This window comes from Plecotus auritus (genome assembly GCF_963455305.1).
Source record: "Plecotus auritus genome assembly, chromosome: 3".
NCBI classification, from domain to species: domain Eukaryota; kingdom Metazoa; phylum Chordata; class Mammalia; order Chiroptera; family Vespertilionidae; genus Plecotus; species Plecotus auritus.
The window spans coordinates 118,577,919-118,595,654 of NC_137772.1; the positions used below are offsets into that span (position 1 = coordinate 118,577,919).

At 42.6% G+C, this 17,736-nt stretch overlaps 1 protein-coding gene across 6 annotated transcripts in view; it reads right to left on the reverse strand.

The window, feature by feature from the left end:
• IFT88 (intraflagellar transport 88) overlaps positions 1–17,736 on the reverse strand; it is a 186,800-nt gene that overhangs the window by 119,396 nt on the left and 49,668 nt on the right. For all 6 annotated transcript variants that reach the window (XM_080662125.1, XM_080662122.1, XM_080662121.1 and 3 more), the window contains 3 exons: positions 17,297–17,528; positions 8,780–8,850; positions 763–849 (listed from right to left, as the gene is read on the reverse strand). In XM_080662125.1, the coding sequence (XP_080518251.1) occupies positions 763–849; positions 8,780–8,850; positions 17,297–17,528 (390 nt within the window). The remainder of the gene's footprint in view (positions 1–762; positions 850–8,779; positions 8,851–17,296; positions 17,529–17,736) is intronic.

Here is a 17,736-nt window from a genome sequence, read left to right on the forward strand (position 1 = left end):
ACCGGGCCTCTAGTCTATATATAAAAAAGGCAGCTACCGTAACAGCCATAATGACCTATCAACCGGTCACTATGACGCCCACTGTGGCCAGTGAACTGGCTGATCAGGGGGTGGGGCTGGTGGCCAACTTTGTGGCCCCTCCCCCCTGCCAGCCTGCCCCTGATCAGACTCTCCCACTCCAATCAAGAACAGGGCCTGCCAGCCAAACACTCCCTCCCTTACCCCCCTCCCCTGGGCAGCTGCGCTCCTGATCAGCCCACCCACCACGATAAACCCACAGCCCCTCCCCCCGGCCAGTCCCCAATAGGAGGCGAGGCTGGGCAGCCAACCTCCTGCAGCCCCTCTCCCTGGATGGTCCCACCCCAGATCTACCCCCCCACCCTATTCAGGGGCAGGGCTGGCTGGCTGGCTCACCGCCCCTCCCCATTGGCTGGCCCTACCCCCAATTGCCCCCCCACCCCCAACTGGGGGCGGAGCTCGCCGGCCAATCACTTGCAGCCCCTTCCCCCAGCTGGTCCGGCCCTGATCGGGGGCCCTGATTGGGCCCTAATCCAGGTGGGCCAGCCGGCCAACCTCCCACCATCTCCTCCTCCCAACAGGCCCAGCCCTGTTCTGCCCTGATTGACGCTGGGCTGGCTGGACCCCACCCCTGCACATATTCGTGCACTGGGCCTCTAGTATCAGATAAAATTTTACACCAATAAAAGTATAAATTATGAAAAGAAAATACCATACACATCCACTTATGAATATCCCTCTTACCAATCATATCCTACAGCAAAAGATGTTTCAATTACAGGAGCAATGAGTTTTGCAGCTGTCATGATGTATTTTTCGGCCATGGCTTTTCTATATCAAACAAACAAAAAATTTTTATAAAGAAATATGGTATAAAACATTAAAAAAAGTGTAAACATTAATATATCAAAATTAACATACCATGAAACCTACTGAATGGTTAACAGCTACACTAGAAACTATAAGTCAAGTTGAAAATCATGACTAGGAAATGGAAGCTATGACTGTCTTCTGAGTTAACAGTTCACTTTTCTTCTACTTTATGATACATGCTGACAAACTAAAGGAAGAAAGAAGAACTTGGGAGAAAAAAGGCTCTGCAGCTGACATTACATAACCTGCACTATCTGTGGACATTAAAGGAAATGCCATTAAAGAAACAGTGTATGGTAAACAGTAAAATTGAATTACTACATGTCTATATAGATTTGCCTCATCTATACCTTTCTTTCATGTAAGTGGAATCACAGGATATGTGGTCTTTTGTGACTGGCTTTTTTTTATCCTATATAATAAAAGGCTAATATGCAAATTGTCCCCTCAACTGGGAGTTTGACCAGGAGTTCAACCAGGGGGCAGGGCCAACCGGCCAACTGCCCGCGGCCCTTCCCCACAGCCGGCCCGGCCTGATCACTCGTGCACGAATTTGTGTACCGGGCTTCTAGTTTATCATGTTATGGTTCATATGTATCAGTACTTCATTCTTTTTTATGGCTAAATATTATTCCACCATGTATCATTTATCCATCAGTTTGTGGACATTTGGGATGTTTCTACTTTTTGGATAGTATGAATAATGCTGCTATAAACGTTCCTATACAAGTTACTGTATGGATAACTGCTCTAATTTCTTTGGGTAGACACCTAGGAGAGAAATTGCTGGATTAATCTTTTGAGGAATTTCCACAGTTTTTCAAAGTGGCTGTACCATTTTACATTCCCACCATCAGCATGTAAGATTTCAATTCCTCTACATCTTTGCCAATACTTATTACATCTGTCTTTTTTATTAGTCATACCAGTGCGTGTGACATCGCCAATACTTGTTATTACATCTGTCTTTTTTTTTTTTATTATTGTCATATTAGTGGTATCTCATGGTGGTGCCGAGTTGCAGTTCTCTAGTAAGTACAGAAGTTAAGCATCTTTTACAGTGCTTATTAGGTATTGGCATATCTATTTTGAAGAAATGTCTACTCAGATCCTTTGTACATTTTTAACTAGGTTATGGTCTTTTAATTATTGAATTAGAAGAGCTCTTTATATATCACAGAAATAAGTCCCTTCTTGGATACATAGTTTGCAAATATTTTCTCCCATTCTATGCATTATCTTTTCACTTTCTTGATGAAATTCTTTAAAGAACCAAAGTTTTAAATTTTGATGAAGTCTAATTCACCTATTTTTTTTCTTTTCATGTGCTTTTGGTGTCATATCTAAGAAGCCATTGTCTAACACAAGGTCTATAATATTTACTTCCATGTGTTTTTTTCCACTAAGAATTTTTCAGGTCTAGCTAGCCCTTACATTTAGTTAGGGCTGTGATATATTTTGAAGTATTTTTTGTGTTTGGTGTGAGAGAGAGGTCCAGTTTCCTTCCTTTGCATGCTAATATCTATTGTCCAGGCACAATTTGTTGAAAAGACTATCTTTTCCCTGTGGAATTGTTCTGGTACCTTTATTGACAACTAGAGGCCTGGTGCACAAAATTCATGCACTCAGGCGGGGGGGGGGGGTCCCTCAGCCTGGTCTGTGCCCTCTTGCAGCCTGGCCTGTGCCCTCTAGGGAGTGGGCCTAGGCCATTAGTCGGATTTCCTTAGTGCTGCCACAGAGGCGGGAGAGGCTCCCGCCACCGCTGCTACACTCACCAGCTGTTAGCCTGGCTTCTAGCTGAGCAGAGTGCACTGACCACCAGGGGGCAGCTCCTGCATTGAGCATCTGCCCCTGGTGGTCAGTGCGCGTCATAGTGACCGGTTGTTCTGCCGTTCGGTCAATTTGCATATTAGCCTTTTATTATATAGGATATCTGTAAGAGTTTATTTCTCGATACTCCATTTCATTCCAATGAAATTCCAATCTATTCCAATTCTTGATTGCTATAGATTTATAGTTTGAGTCCTCCAATTTTGTCTTCTTTTTCAACATTGTTTTGGCTATTCTGTATTCCTTACATTTCTATAGAAATTTTAGGCTTAACTTGTCACTTTCTTAAAAAACACTGATGGGATTATGATAGGGATTGTGTTGAATTTATAAATTAATTTGGGGAGCACTGCCATCTTAGTAACATTAAGTGCCTATCCATTAACATGTGATGTCATTTAATTTATTTAGCATTCCTTTCAAAATGGGTTATAGTTTTCAGGGCATAAGTTTTGCATTACATTTATTCCTAATTATTTTATGCTATTGTAAATATAATTGTTACTTTCATTTTCATATAAGTCATTAGTTGTAGAGAGTGCCTGGGAAGGCACATGGGCATTTCTTTAATTATTGTCAGCTGAATCTAGTGGCGTTGGCAAAGCCACGTCCTGGAAACACGCTTTGCCAAAAGGCAGGAGTGTTGTCAGCTTGACCTTCAGCCCAGGTGCCAGGGGGTGGGTTTTGTTATTTAAATCCAGCCAAACACCAGAAATGAATATGACTCTGGCCCACCCAAGAATGCACATAATCTCCTTTGTCTTGACTTTTAGTAAAACTTCCTGTTTTTTGCTGTATAAAATAAACATGCTGTATTGGCTCTGGGTCCCTGTCTCTGTCAGAGGACAGTGGTCCCACCCGGCCCCAGCTTTTTCCTTCTATCTCTATGTCTGTCTCTTTCTTTCATCTTCTCAAACCCCAGCAGCCCCTACTCAGGAACTGGATCACTCTCTAGCTGCGCTGGACTCGGAAAAGAGAGAAATATTTATAATTAGTATAGTAGCCCTAACTGGTTTGGCTCAGTGGATAGTGCGTCAGCCTGTGGACTCAAGGGTCCCAGGTTTGATTCTGGTCAAGGGCATGTACCTTGGTTGCGGGCACATCCCCAGTGGGGGGTGTGCAGGAGGCAGCTGGTTGATGTTTCTCTCTCGTCAATGTTTCTAACTCTCTATCCCTTTCCCTTCCTCTCTGTAAAAAATCAATAAAATGTAATTAGTATAGTATCTTTCTATAGTGTACATTGACTTCTGTATATTGATACTTTACTCTGCAATCTTTGCTGAACTTGTTTATTAGTGGTAATCATTTTTTAGTGGATTCTAAAATTTTATGTTGGATATTCTGTATTCAAGATCATGTGATCTATAAACAGAGATAATTTTACTTCTTCCTTTCCAATCTGAATGTCTCTTAATCCCTTTTCTTGCCTAATTTCCATAGCTAGAATCTCCAGCATATGTTGAATAGAATTGGTGAGAGTAGATACCCTTTTCTTGTTGCTGATCTGAGGGGGAAAGTAGTCAGTCTTTTACCATTAGTGTGATGTCAAACATGGATTTGTCATATATGTCCTTTACCAGACTGGGGCACTTCCTTCCTACTACTAGCTTGGTTAAAGTTATTTGGATTTTGAATTTTGTCCAAAGTGTTTTTTTGGTTTATACTGATATGATCATGTTGTTTTTGTCTTTCATTCTATTCATATCATGTATTAACTGATTTTTAAATGCTAAGCCAATCTTGCATTCCTAGAGTAAATCCTACTTGCTCAGGGTACATAATCCTTTTTATATTTTTATAGTATTTTGGTTCACTAGAATTTCTGAAGGATTTTTGCATCTCTATTCATAAGATATTGGTCTATATTCCCTGCCCCCCACCTCCTTTGGTACTTCGTTTTATTTTGGTATCAGGGTAATACTAGCTTTATAAAATGAACTCTTTTCTGAAAGAGACAGTGTAGAACTGATGCTAATTCTTCTTTAAACATTTGCTATATTTTTTCTATTGGGTCAGATTTCTTGGGATTTTTAAAATAATAAATTCAATTTCTCTAAAAAATATATATATAGGGCTCTTCAAATGCTCTATTTCACATTAGGTAAGAAGTGGTAGCTTGTGTTTTCAAAAAAGTGGTCTATTCAGTCTAAGTTGTCTAATTTATGTGTATAGGAATGTTTGTAGTAACCCCTTATTATCCTTTTGATGTCTGCAGGGTCAGTAGTGAGAGCCCGTTTTGTTCCTGACATTGGTGTCTTCTCTCTCTTTTTTTATCAGTTGTGTTAGAAGTATTACATTGATGTTATCTATTGTTTCTCTCTCTAATGTTAATGATTTCTGTCATTATTTCTTTCTTTCTGCTTTCTTTGGGTTGATTTTGTTCTACTTTTTCTAGGTTCTTCAGCTGGGAGCTTAGGTTACTGATTTAAGACTACCACTGTCATTCTAATCACTTTTCCCTTATGTGTTGTTTTTCTCTGCCTCGTTTCAAGATGTGGCGTTTAATTCCCAGAAGTTTAATCAATATATACCTTGACATAGATTTCCTTGTTTATCCTCTTTGGGATTCGTTCAGTTTTTCTAATTATAGGTATTTTTCTTGCTAAGTTTGGGGAGTTACCAGCCATCATTTATTTAGCCCAATCTGTTTCTCCTCTCCTTCCTAGGCATGGATGACACAAATGTTAGATCTTCTATTAAAGTCCGAGAAGTTCCTGAGGCTCTGTTCATTTTTTAAACATGTTTTGGGTCCACTTTCCCTTTGTTGCTCAGATTCAGTAATTTCCATTTTCTATCTTCTAGTTCACTGAATCCTTTCTCTCTCCCGTTCATTCTCCTATTGAGACCATTTGTGGAAATTTCTATTTCAGTTAGTGTAATTTGTAGTTCTAAAATTTCCATTTGGCTCTTCTTTTTTTAATATACAGTCTTATATTTATTGGAGGATATTTAAGTGGTATAATAAAATGACCTAATTATTTATTTTACAATATTTAAACCGAGGTTCAATAGTAATATTTCCTTGCTGAGACTACTGCTTTTCTGAAGGGTTCTATTTTTTATTATTTTTTAATCCTCAACCAAGCGTATATTTTTTACTGATTTTTTTTTAGATAGAGGAAGGGAGAGAAAAACATTGGTGTGAGAGAGAAACATCGATCAGTTGCCTCCCATACATGCCTTGACTAGGGATCATATCTAAAACGTAGGTATATGCCCCAACTGGGAATCAAACCTGCAACCTTTTGGTGTACAGGATGATGCTCCACGTGGCCGGCCAGGTGGTATTCTATTTTTTAATTTATTTTAAGCATGTTCATAATTGCTTGTTGGAGCCCTTTCTATCATAGTTGCTTTAAAGTTTGTCAGATAATTATAATATCTCTGTTATCTCAATATTGGCATCTATCAATTGTCTTTTTTCATTCAAATTAAGATTTTCTTATTATTAGTGATTTTTTATAAAAACTTGAACATTTTGCATTAAGAACATTTTGCATTTAAGTCTTTGTTTTGGCTAGTTTTTTTTGACATCATTCTGGCAGGGGAAGAAGAGACATCACCTGAGTATTGCCAGATAAAAGAAGTCCAGTTTCCCCACATGGGCCTCTTTGACACCCAAGATAGGAGGGGATCCTCATTTCTGCTGGGTGGCATAGGAGTTCCTACTGACACCACAGTGGGGTGGCCTTGTTACTGCTGCTGATGAAATTCCTAATTATCCACTATCTCCCGACACCACCCCAAGTGAGAGGGAGGAGTGCCTCGTTACTGCCGGGTGGGGTGGAATTCTAGACTCCACATGTACTGTCCACTGAAACCACAGAGTGGTGAGACTCATTAAGGGCCTTTGCAGATTAAAGTTCTGGTTCCCTACTTGGCTTTGTGAGGGTGGGAGTCTGGCTCGCTCTCACTTGGCTTTTGCTGGCATGCATGGGGTAGGGCCAGGTGTTTTTTTTCTGTGGTGTCTGTCTAAAAGTTTTCTGTCTTGCTGGCCTACCCCTTTCCTTGTCCTGTAGCTAGAGAAAGTAGGTCTTTTGTTTGTTTAATGCACCCATGAGCATTTTCTGCTTTCCAGCTTCTTCAGCTCTAAGTCTGGGAAAAATGAAGGAAACTCACTGATCGTGTCCCAAGATCCCTTGATCTGCCCTCTTCTCTCCACTTTTCTCCTTATATATATTTTTTTACATGTAATTTCCAGGGTTGTTATTTGGACTTAGTGAGAAGAACAGGGGAAAGTGCATCTATTCTTATCTCTCCAGAAGTATGTTTCTGTTTTATTTTTAAAGTTAAACTACTTCCTAAAGATTAAGGGCCCTCCCATACATATAATGGAATATTGTACAGACTTAAAAAGGAAGGAAATCCTGACACTTGTCACAACATGGATGAACCTTGAGGACATTATGCTAAGTGAAATAAGACAGTCACAAAAGGACAAATGTGATTCCACCTATATAAGGTTCCTAGAGCAGACAAATTCATAGACCAAAAAGTAGAAAGGTGGATGCCAGGGGCTGGGGAGGGGATGCTGGAAAGTTGTTCAATGGGTACAGAATTGCAGTTTAGGAATTTGGGGAAGTTCTTGCTACAAATCATTGTGAATGTACTTAATACTACCGAACCATGAAGAATTATGCACCATAGTTTAGATCAGGGGTGGGCAAACTTTTTGACTCGAGGGCTACAATGGGTTCTTAAACTGGACCGGAGGGCCGGAACAAAAGCATGGATGGAGTGTTTGTGTGAACTAATATAAATTCAAAGTAAACATCATTACATAAAAGGGTACGGTCTTTTTTTTTTATTTCAATAGTTTTATTCATTTCAAACATTTTAACAAGAAGAATGTAAACACTAATTATTATAATTTGAAACTTCAAAAAATGGAGGAATCATAGCACAATAACATACCTTATATTGAAGATGGCAAAGGCAAAATAAAATTGCCTAACAAAGGAAAGGTACAAAAGCCTTTCAAATTAAACTTAAATATAATAAAATAATTTAAAACTAAAACAAATAGAAAAGAACAAAATGTGTAAACAGTAAATTAAACATTTTCTTTAGTGCAACTTCCAAATTATGCCCGGGACGTAGATGTAGATGGCAATGTAGACTGGGTTGAAAGGTTTTTGGTCTTTAAAACATCAACTTTAGTGGGAACAATGTTGTTGGTCTCCTTTTTAGCTAATGCTCTGATACTGTGCTCTCCAGGGGCGTGTCTCCCTACATCACCACGATAACATGTCTACGCATTCCCAGGGTGATGTCGGGGGACGCGTCCGCGGGCATTACAAGGAGCCTCTGGAAGATTGAGAGGTTGTTCCTTCTACTGAATTTATATCCGCCCACTCAGAAGAAGGAGCTGCGGCCGTGTTTCCCGACGTTGCCATGTTAACACTGCTGCTGGTGAAGGAGCGGAGGGGAGAGCAAGAGAACCCTCCGCGGGCCGGATAGAACACCCGAACGGGCCGGATCCGGCCCGCGGACCGTAGTTTGCCCACGGCTGGTTTAGATGGTAAACTATCTGTTATGTGTATTGTACCACAATTAAAAAACAACTAAGGGCCCTGTATATCATGTGATATACTGCTAATATACAAGTTGAATATTCAATAAGTATTAGAAGTTTCGAAACATGCTTGGCAGAGACTAGGTCCCAGACTGAAGGAAGGAATAAAATAGAAATAATTTTGCCTTTGGGAGTTGAAATTTAATTGGGAGGCTGGACAAAAACACATAAAGATATAATTTTTTTAAAAATTAAAGAAACATAAACAAAATTCCAATGTCTCACCAAATACAGAGGAAAAGTAAGTTACAAGGAAATAAGAGTAACTGAGGAAGAATAACTGGAATCAAATGAGTAATGTGATTATTGTGAAGGAAAAAAGAGAATCCAGTAAAGTACAGAAATGGTGAAACAGTAAGACTATTCAAGAAATATACTGCATATAACAAGTTTTCAAAGAAATAATCATATGCACATTTAACTCTTTTATATAAATTTAACCAATATTATCAAGTTTTAATTATTTAGTGCCCCAAATATTACCTTTCACGTTCCATTTGTCTTAGATGATCATTTTTTATAGCTTCAATCACTAAGTTAGTATGTGGATCATCCTGGGAAATAAAATTGGAAAAAAAAGAACAAGTCATGAATAAAAACCAAGAACTTGGATTTCAACCTCACCACTAACTAGTTGTAGAAAATTAACAGAAAATTAATCTTTCTACATCACTTTCCCTTATGTAAAGTAGATTTTTTTTTTTTTTAAATTTCTGATTACCTGTCACATTCTCTAGTGAACTAACAGATTCTGGGCAGCTGATAAAAAAGTCAGGCTAGACAGAAAAGGACCAAGTACACAGAAGCTGTGTGAAATTGTCAATTCTTTTTGTGTTTTGTTTGTTAATCTTCACCAGAGGATTCTTTTTCAAGATTTTGACACTTTATTAGAACTGGTAAAATGATGACACTAGTAGACTTTAATAATATATATACAAATGTAATACCTAGAGTAATCCTAAAAATGCTATATGAAGTGATACACTCAAAAACATTACAAAATAATAAAAACGAAATTCCAGAAAACTCCTGCCATAAGCAGGAAAATAAAACAGAAACAAACAAAAATAAAGACAAAAATTACACACTTAACCTCTAATATAGTAATAATTAGATTAAAATATATGGTCAAACTGCACCAATTATAAGACAGAGATTGCCAAAGTGAATGAAAACAAGTATTTACTAAGTATAAAAAAAACTTATTTTTAAAGTTAAAATACTACAGAGATTGCCAAAGTGAATGAAAACAAGTATTGTAAATAAAACAACATAGGCAGGCTTAAAGCAAAAGTATAAAACATATATATCATGAAAACAATCTTAAAATGTTATAGTAGCTACATAATTAATTATCAGACAAAGTAGACTTTAAAGCAAAGAAAATAACCAAAGCCAGATTGGGACACTGTATGATGATAATGCACAGAAATTTGACAGCTTAGATCAAATGAACCAACAGTTTAATAATTACACACTATTACAATTCACTAATATGAAATAGATAATTCAAATAGACTCACAATTATTAAGGTCAAATAGAGCAAGTGGATGCTAGAACCTGAAATGTGAAAGTCTTGTATAGAAAGCCACCTGAAAGGATGATGCAAACTTTAGTTGAAGTACAGCCAACCTAAATCAATATTAGAGGGTGGCAGCCAGAGGAACAGACATCTAATGGTACGCATTTCTCCCATCTGTCTACTGATGCTCCCCATTAGCCAAACTCAAATACAAATGCTTTAATGATCAATTACTTAATAAAAGTCGTATCTCTACTCCCTCTTTAAAAAACTGATGATTTTTCACAACATATTTTTTTCTCAATATGAAAGTAACATATAATAGTTAACATTTACCCCAAACTTCCTATATTCCGGGTATTGTTTTAAGTATTTCACATGCATAACCTCATATAATCCTCACAACTGTATAAGGTAAGTTATTATAATTACATACTAGTGGCCCAGTGCCCGAAATTCGTGTACAGGGTTGGGGGGTTCCCTCAGCCCAACCTGTATCCTCTCCAACCAGGGATCCCTTAGGGGATGTCCGAGATCAGGCCGGCAGGGGAGGGCAGTTGATCTAAGCTGTCAAATTTCCCTCAGCCTAGCCTGAACCCTCTCCAATTGGGGATCCCTTGGGGGATCTTGGACATCGCCCAAGGGGTCCCCGAGTGGAGAGGGTGCAGGCTGGGCTGAGGGAACCCCCCTACCCTGTGCACAAATTTCATGCACTGGGCCACTAGTATGTAATTATAATAACCTACCTTATACGGTTGTGAGGATTAAATGGGGATCGGGCCTAAACCGGTAGTCTGACATCCCTCTCGCAATCTGGGGTCGCTGGCTCCTAACCACTCACCTGCCTGCCTGCCTGATTGCCCCTAACTGCCTCTGCCTGCCTGTCTGATCGCCCCTAACCCCTCTGCCTGCCTGCCTGCCTGCCCCTAACTGCCTCTGCCTGCCTGCCCGATCGCCCCTAACTGTCTCCCCTGCCGGCCTGATCTCGCCCCCAACTGCTCTCCCCTGCCGGCCTGATCTCACCCCCAACGGCCTCTGCTTGCCTGATCACCCCTAACTGTCCTCATTTGTCGGCCAGATCTCACCCACAACTGCCCTCCCCTGCGGACCTGATCTCACTCCCAACTGCCCTCTCCTGCAGGCCTGGTTGCCCCAAACTACCGTCCCCTGCCAGCCTGATCTTGCCCCCAATGGCCCTCCCCTGCCAGCCAGATCTCGCCCCCAACTGCCCTCCCCTGCTGGCCTGATCTCGCCCCCAACGGCCCTCCCCTGCCAGCCAGATCTCGCCCCCAACTGCCTTCCCCTGCTGGCCTGATCTCACCCCCAACTGCCTCTGCTTGCCTGATCACCCCTAACCGTCCTCACTTGTCGGCCAGATCTCACCCACAACTGCCCTCCCCTGTGGACCTGATCTCACCCCCAACTGCCCTCTCCTGCAGGCCTGGTTGCCCCCAACTGCCGTCCCCTGCCAGCCTGATCTCGCCCCCAATGGCCCTCCCCAGCCAGCCAGATCTCGCCCCCAACGGCCCTCCCCTGCTGGCCTGATCTTGCCCCCAATGGCCCTCCCCTGCTGGCCCGGTTGCCCCCAACTGTCCTCCCCTGCTGGCCTGATCTTGCCCCCAACTGCCCTCCGCTGCCGGCCTGGTTGCCTCCAACTGCCCTCCCCTGCCGGCCTGATCTCTCCCCCAACTGCCTGTCCCCTGCTGGCCTGATCTCGCCCCCAACGGCCCTCCCCTGCCAGCCAGATCTCGCCCCCAACTGCCCTCCCCTACTGGCCTGATCTCGCCCCCAAATGCCCTCCCCTGCTGGCCTGATCTCACCCCCAACTGCCTCTGCTTGCCTGATCACCCCTAACTGTCCTCACTTGCCGGCCAGATCTCACCCACAACTGCCCTCTCCTGCAGGCCTGGTTGCCCCCAACTGCCCTCCCTTACCGGCCTGATCTCGCCCCCAATGGCCCTCCCCTGCCAGCCAGATCTCGCCCCCAACTGCCCTCCCCTGCTGGCCAGATCTCGCCCCCAACTGCCCTCCCCTGCTGGCCTGATCTTGTCCCCAACGGCCCTCCCCTGCCAGCCTGATCTTGCCCCCAACGGCCCTTCCCTGACGGCCCGGTTGCCCCCAACTGCCCTCCCCTGCTGGCCTGATCTTGCCCCCAATGGCCCTCCCCTGCCGGCCTTGTTGCCCCCAAATGCCCTCCCCTGCCGGCCTGATCTCTCCCCCAACTGCCCTCCCTTGCTGGCCTGGTCTCGCCCCCAACTGCCCTCCCCTGCTGGCCTGATCTTGCCCCCAACGGCCCTCCCATGCTGGCCTGGTTGCCCCCAATGGCCCTCCCCTGCAGGCCTGATCTTGCCCCCACTGCCCTCCCCTGCTGGCCTGGTTGCCCCCAACTGCCCTCCCCTGCTGGCCTGATCTCTCCCCCAACTGCCCTCCCCTGCCAGCCTGATCTCGCCCCAAACTGCCCTCCCCTGCCAGCCTGATCACCCCTAACAGCCTCTGCCTCAGCCCCCACCACCATGGCTCTGTCCAGAAGGAAGTCGGACAACCAGAAGATGGCTGGTCGACCCAGTCTAAGTAGCATATTACCCTTTTAGTAGTATAGATAGATTATATATACTAGGATTGCTTAAATGGGGAGGGGGAGCCTTTTTCATCAGGAGGAGATGCTCTTGGCAGACTAAAATACATAATCCCTATATCTGGAATTATAGCCAGCCATATGCACTATGCTGCCAAAAAATTGAACCACTTTCTTACACCTTACACCAAACAGCTGTTGCCCTTAAAACCCCTCCTCAGCGCCCACCTTGGGTTCTGCTTTTGCAGTTCACCCAGATTAGGTTCTGATTGGTTGGTTTCTATGCCAGTCAGCGTCAAAAGCTCTGCCTCCTAGGCATACATTGGCTCCTCACACTTCATCCAGATTTGGTTCTGACTGGTCGGTTTCTATGCCAGTCAGCGTAAAAAGCTCTGCCTCCTAGGCATACATTGGCTCCTCACACTTCACCCAGATTAGGTTCTGATTGGTCAGTTTCTATGCCAGTCAGCATCTCTGTGCCTATCAATGGGCCTGATCAGAGAGGCAGGGCTGATCAGCAGCCCCAGTGGAGGCTTGAAAGAAAGAGAGGTGGGGCTGCTGGCCAGGCCTGGAGCAAAAGAGAGAGGCAAGTGCTGATCAACAGCTACCACAGAGGCCATGGATCAGACCCTTCTTCTCTCTCCCCGGGCCTCTCTGAGCCTGATCCGCAGCCCCCTCAGCAGTCAGTGCTGGATCCGGACTCCAACAGCTGAGGCAGTCAGTGCTGGGTCGCCACGGCAAACCAGCACTGACTTCCGGTCGTTTTGGATGTTACGGACACTGTTTTTTTATATATTAGGATAATTTTTATGTAAAGGAATTGAGGCACAAGAGAGGAGTACTGAGTGGTGGGGCCAACAATAAAACTGCAAATGACCTTAAAATCTATTAAGAAAATAAATTAAGTTCAACTTCTGAAATCGATAGTATTATACTATCTTGATTTATAAATATAGGCAAATTTATATGGTTTGACTTAATGTCAAATAATAGTGGTATACCAAAAATTTATGTGTAAAAATCTGAAAAATATTTTAAAAGCATTAAGAAAAATAATCTTGGAAGTGAACTAAGATGACAGCGTAGGTAAACACCGGAACTCACCACCTCCTACAATCACATCAAAATTACAACTGAAATACAGAGCAACCATCATTCAGAACCACTTGAAAGCTGACTGAATGGAGGTACTACAGCTAGAGAAGTAAAGAAGAAAGCACATTAAGACAAGTATGGGGTTGAAGACATGGAACGGGCTGGTCCAGCACCCATGTGTGCCTTTTTTTAATCAGGAGGGAGATTGTCCCTGCAGAGGCTGCCTGTGAGGAGCAAGGAGTCCCAGCCCCATTCCATACCCCCAACCCAGGGTTCCAGAGCTGGGAAGAGAAGTCCCCATAACTTCAGGCTTTAAAAACAAGCAGGGATTGTAGGTGAGGGACACTGCGGCTGATGGAGACCAGGTGTCCTTTTAAAGGGTTGGCACAGGAACTTACTCCTAAATCCTCTGAGCTCCAGCACCAGGCGGTGTTGGGGGACCCAGACACATATGGGGAGGAACTGGATTGTCTAGCAACAGGGCAGGAACTCAGGAGTGGCATTCTCCCATACAGGGGTGCTCATAGAGGTCATTATTCCTATGCTAGGACCTCCCTTGTTGCAGGGCTGACTGGTAGCCATATTTAAGTCTTCATGAGCCTGGCATACACTGTTCGCTCCGCCCTGGTGATTCCGAGACCCCGACCCATCCAATTTGCAGCCCCACCCAAGCTGTTTGCAGCAACTTTTCCATATGAATAGCCTGTCCTGACTCAGGCTTCAGACTTTGCTAAAATCTCTCAAACAAGCTGCAGCTGGTGTCAGTGTGCCCCAAACCTATCAATAAAAGGCCCAAGAGTGGTATTAGCACCAGCCTGCCTTGCTTCACAGCTGGGCCTCACCTGAGCACTTCCAAACTCAATACAAGTAGTAGCCATCTGCAGATCTCTTTGTAGCTCCTGACAGGTGACCCCAGGCAGTGGCTGACTTTGCACCTCCCTGGAGACTCCAGAGCCAGTGCACCCAGTGGAAAGCTTCAGACCATACCAGATTACAACTCTACACAGCCACAAGTGACACATTCAAGGGGCAGACTCAGTGAGCACCAAAACCCCATTGAAGCAAATCCTGCTCCATAAGGATGTTTCCTGCATAGCAGTTCTTCCAAAATAGTCTCAGCTTGTCCTCACAGCCAACTAGCCTGGAGGTCATTTCCTCTCAGTGACACCAACAGCAATCAAGGCTCAACTGCAAGAAGACTGTGTTCACAGTCCACACAAGGGTGCACCTAGAGTGCCCAGCTCAGGTAATTGGGGGGGACTGAGCCGCTGGGCCCTACAGGACACCTACTATACAAGGCCACTCTACCAACTCCAGGAGACAAAGAAGCTCTACTTAATACACAGAAACAAACACAGGGAAGCAGCAAAAATGGGGAGACAAAGAAACATGTCACAAATGAAAGAAATGGAAGCAAGCAAACTACTGGATACACAATTCAAAACCACAGTTATGAGGTTACTGAAGGATCTTCATGAGAGCTTCAAGGGACTTAGTGGGACTGTCAAGGATCTTAGTGAGAATTTCAAAGACATGAAAAAGGACCAGTCATAACTTATGCATACACTAACTGAAATAAAGAATAATTTACAGGGAGTCAACAGTACAGTAGAGGATTCCGAGAATCAAATCAACGATATGGAATATGAGGAAGCAAAAAACACCCAATCAGAAGAGCAAAAAGAAAAAAGAATTTAAAAAAATATGAAGATAGTGCAAGTAGCCTCTGGGACAACTTCAAGCATACCAACATTCTAATTATGGGGATACCAGAAGGAGAAGGGAGAGAGATATTGCAAACCTATTTGAACAAATAATGACAGAAAACTTCCCCTACTTGGTGAAAGAAATAGACTTACAAGTCCAGGAAGCATAGAAAGTTCCAATCAAGAGGAATCCAAAGAGGCCCACACCAAGACACATCATAATTACAATGTCAAGGGTTAAAGACAAGGAGAGAATCTTAAAAGCATCAAGAGAAAAGCAGTTAATTACCTACAAGAAAGTGCCCCTGTGACTGTTAGCAGATTTCTCAACAGAAAATTTGCAGGCCAGAAGCGGGTGGCAAAAAATATTCAAAGTGATGAATAGCAAGGACCTACAACCAAGAGTGCTTTACCCAGCAAAGCTATCATTTAAAATTGAAGGTCAGATAAAGAGCTTCACAGACAGGAAAAAGCTAAAGTAGTTCATCACCACCAAACTAGTATTACAAGAAATGTTGAAGAGTATTCTTTAAGAAAAGGAATAAGCAACAGAAAAAGAAAAAGATACAAAATATGAACAATAAAATGGCAATAAATACATATCTATCAACAACTGAATCTAAAAATAAAAATGGACAAGAAATCTATAGAATAACATAAACTGGTGATATAAAATAGAATCAGAAGCATGGAAACATGGAATAGACTGATGAATATCAGAGGGAAGGGGGCAAGAGATTAACTAAGGATCTTATATACATACTAGAGGCCCATTGCACAAAATTCACGCACTCGAGGGGTCCCTTAGCCTGGCCTGCACCCTCTTGCAGTCCAGGAGCCCAGGGGAATGTCCAACTGATGGACATCCTTAGTGCTGCCATGGAGGTGGGAGAAGCTCCCACCACCGTCGTTGCGCTCGCCAGCTGTGAGCCTGGCTCAGGGCTTCTGGCTGAGCAGTGCTCCCCCTATGGGAGTGCACAGACTACCAGGGGGCAGCTCCTGCATTGAGTGTCTGCCCCCCTGGTGGTCAGTGCGCATCATAGCAGACCAGTTGTTCCGCCACTTGGTCGATTCGCATATTAGCCTTTTATTATATAGAATATGCATTAACTATGGACACAGACAATAAAGTGGTGGAGGCCTGGCGTGGGGTGGGAATTGGGTAGAGCGGGGAAAAAGGGGGAAAAGAGAGGGACATCTGTAAAGATTTTAAAAAATAAAATAAATATGAATATTAACAAAAAAAGAAAAAGAATCTTATTCCAGAAAATACAGTGTCTATTTTGGTATACTTCCTTCCAGGTTATGTTCAAATATGAGTGTATATCAGTATTTTTCACTTTTTTTTTCACTTTATATAGTATCTGCTCAGGTCTTTGAAAATATGGTTTTTGTATTATGCTGAATTCTATGAGTAAGAATGAGGAATTACTTATTTTCGTTCTTTATGTATTTAGTACATATGGTTTAAGTTCCCTCTGCTCAACTAAAGGAACAATTAAAAGGCTTTATATTACTCTTTTTCTTTCTTTTCTTTTTTTTTTTTTGGTTAATCCTCACTCAAGGATATTTTTTCCATGATTTTTGGAGAGAGTGGAAGGAAGGTGGGGAGGGAGAGAGAGAGAAACAGTGATGTGAGAGAGACACATTGGTTGCTTCCCACAATGCCCCAACCAGGGCTAGGGATCAAATCTGAAACCCAGGTACATGCTGTTGACTGGGAATCGAATCTGCGACTGGGCCAACGCTCTAACCACTGACCAACACTGGCCAGGGCTATTGCTCTTTTTTTTAAATTAATTTTTACTCTTGAGAGTATTGCAGATTCCTGGCACATAATTTTGTTTTTCCTAATATATTTTTTTTTTCTGACTGAAACTGCACAGTCTGTTTTAACCATACTTTCTACCCCTGTTTCAATGGAGTTCCGTTCTCAAGCTAATTTAAATAATAAATGAAAATGCATTAATTAAACTTAATTAAAATACATTAATACAGGGTTGGGAGAAACCTAAGAAGTCATCCACTCCAACTTTTTCATTTCTGGAAACAGAAAAGCATGGATAACCAAGAGCTGGCTACCAGTCTTCCTCATACTCACACTTGGTGAAATGTATTTATCATCTTCATCAATTTCTAATGGAACAGCAATCAGTTTTTGGAAAGCCTTCTTCATTTTCTCTCGATCTCCAACAGCAAAGTAACTGAGAATGAGGTTGAAGCCAGCCTTCAGGTTTGGTGCCATGCTCATTATGTGCTCAAATGAATTAATGGCATCAGAGTACTGGCCGGTTTTAATAAATGTAACTCCAATGTTCTGCATAATTTTAATCCTAAAGAGAAATAAACAGGGATCAGCTTTAAGTCTGAACTCCTCAGTACAGTAGTCAGACACTCCACAGATATTTCCCTTCATTTCTATTCTACTTGACTTTTTTGTTTTGTTTTCCTAAAGCTTTACTGAGGCTCATATCATAAAATTTATTTGTTTTCAGTATTTGCTTCAATGATTACTACTATGTTCATACAGTTGTGGAACTA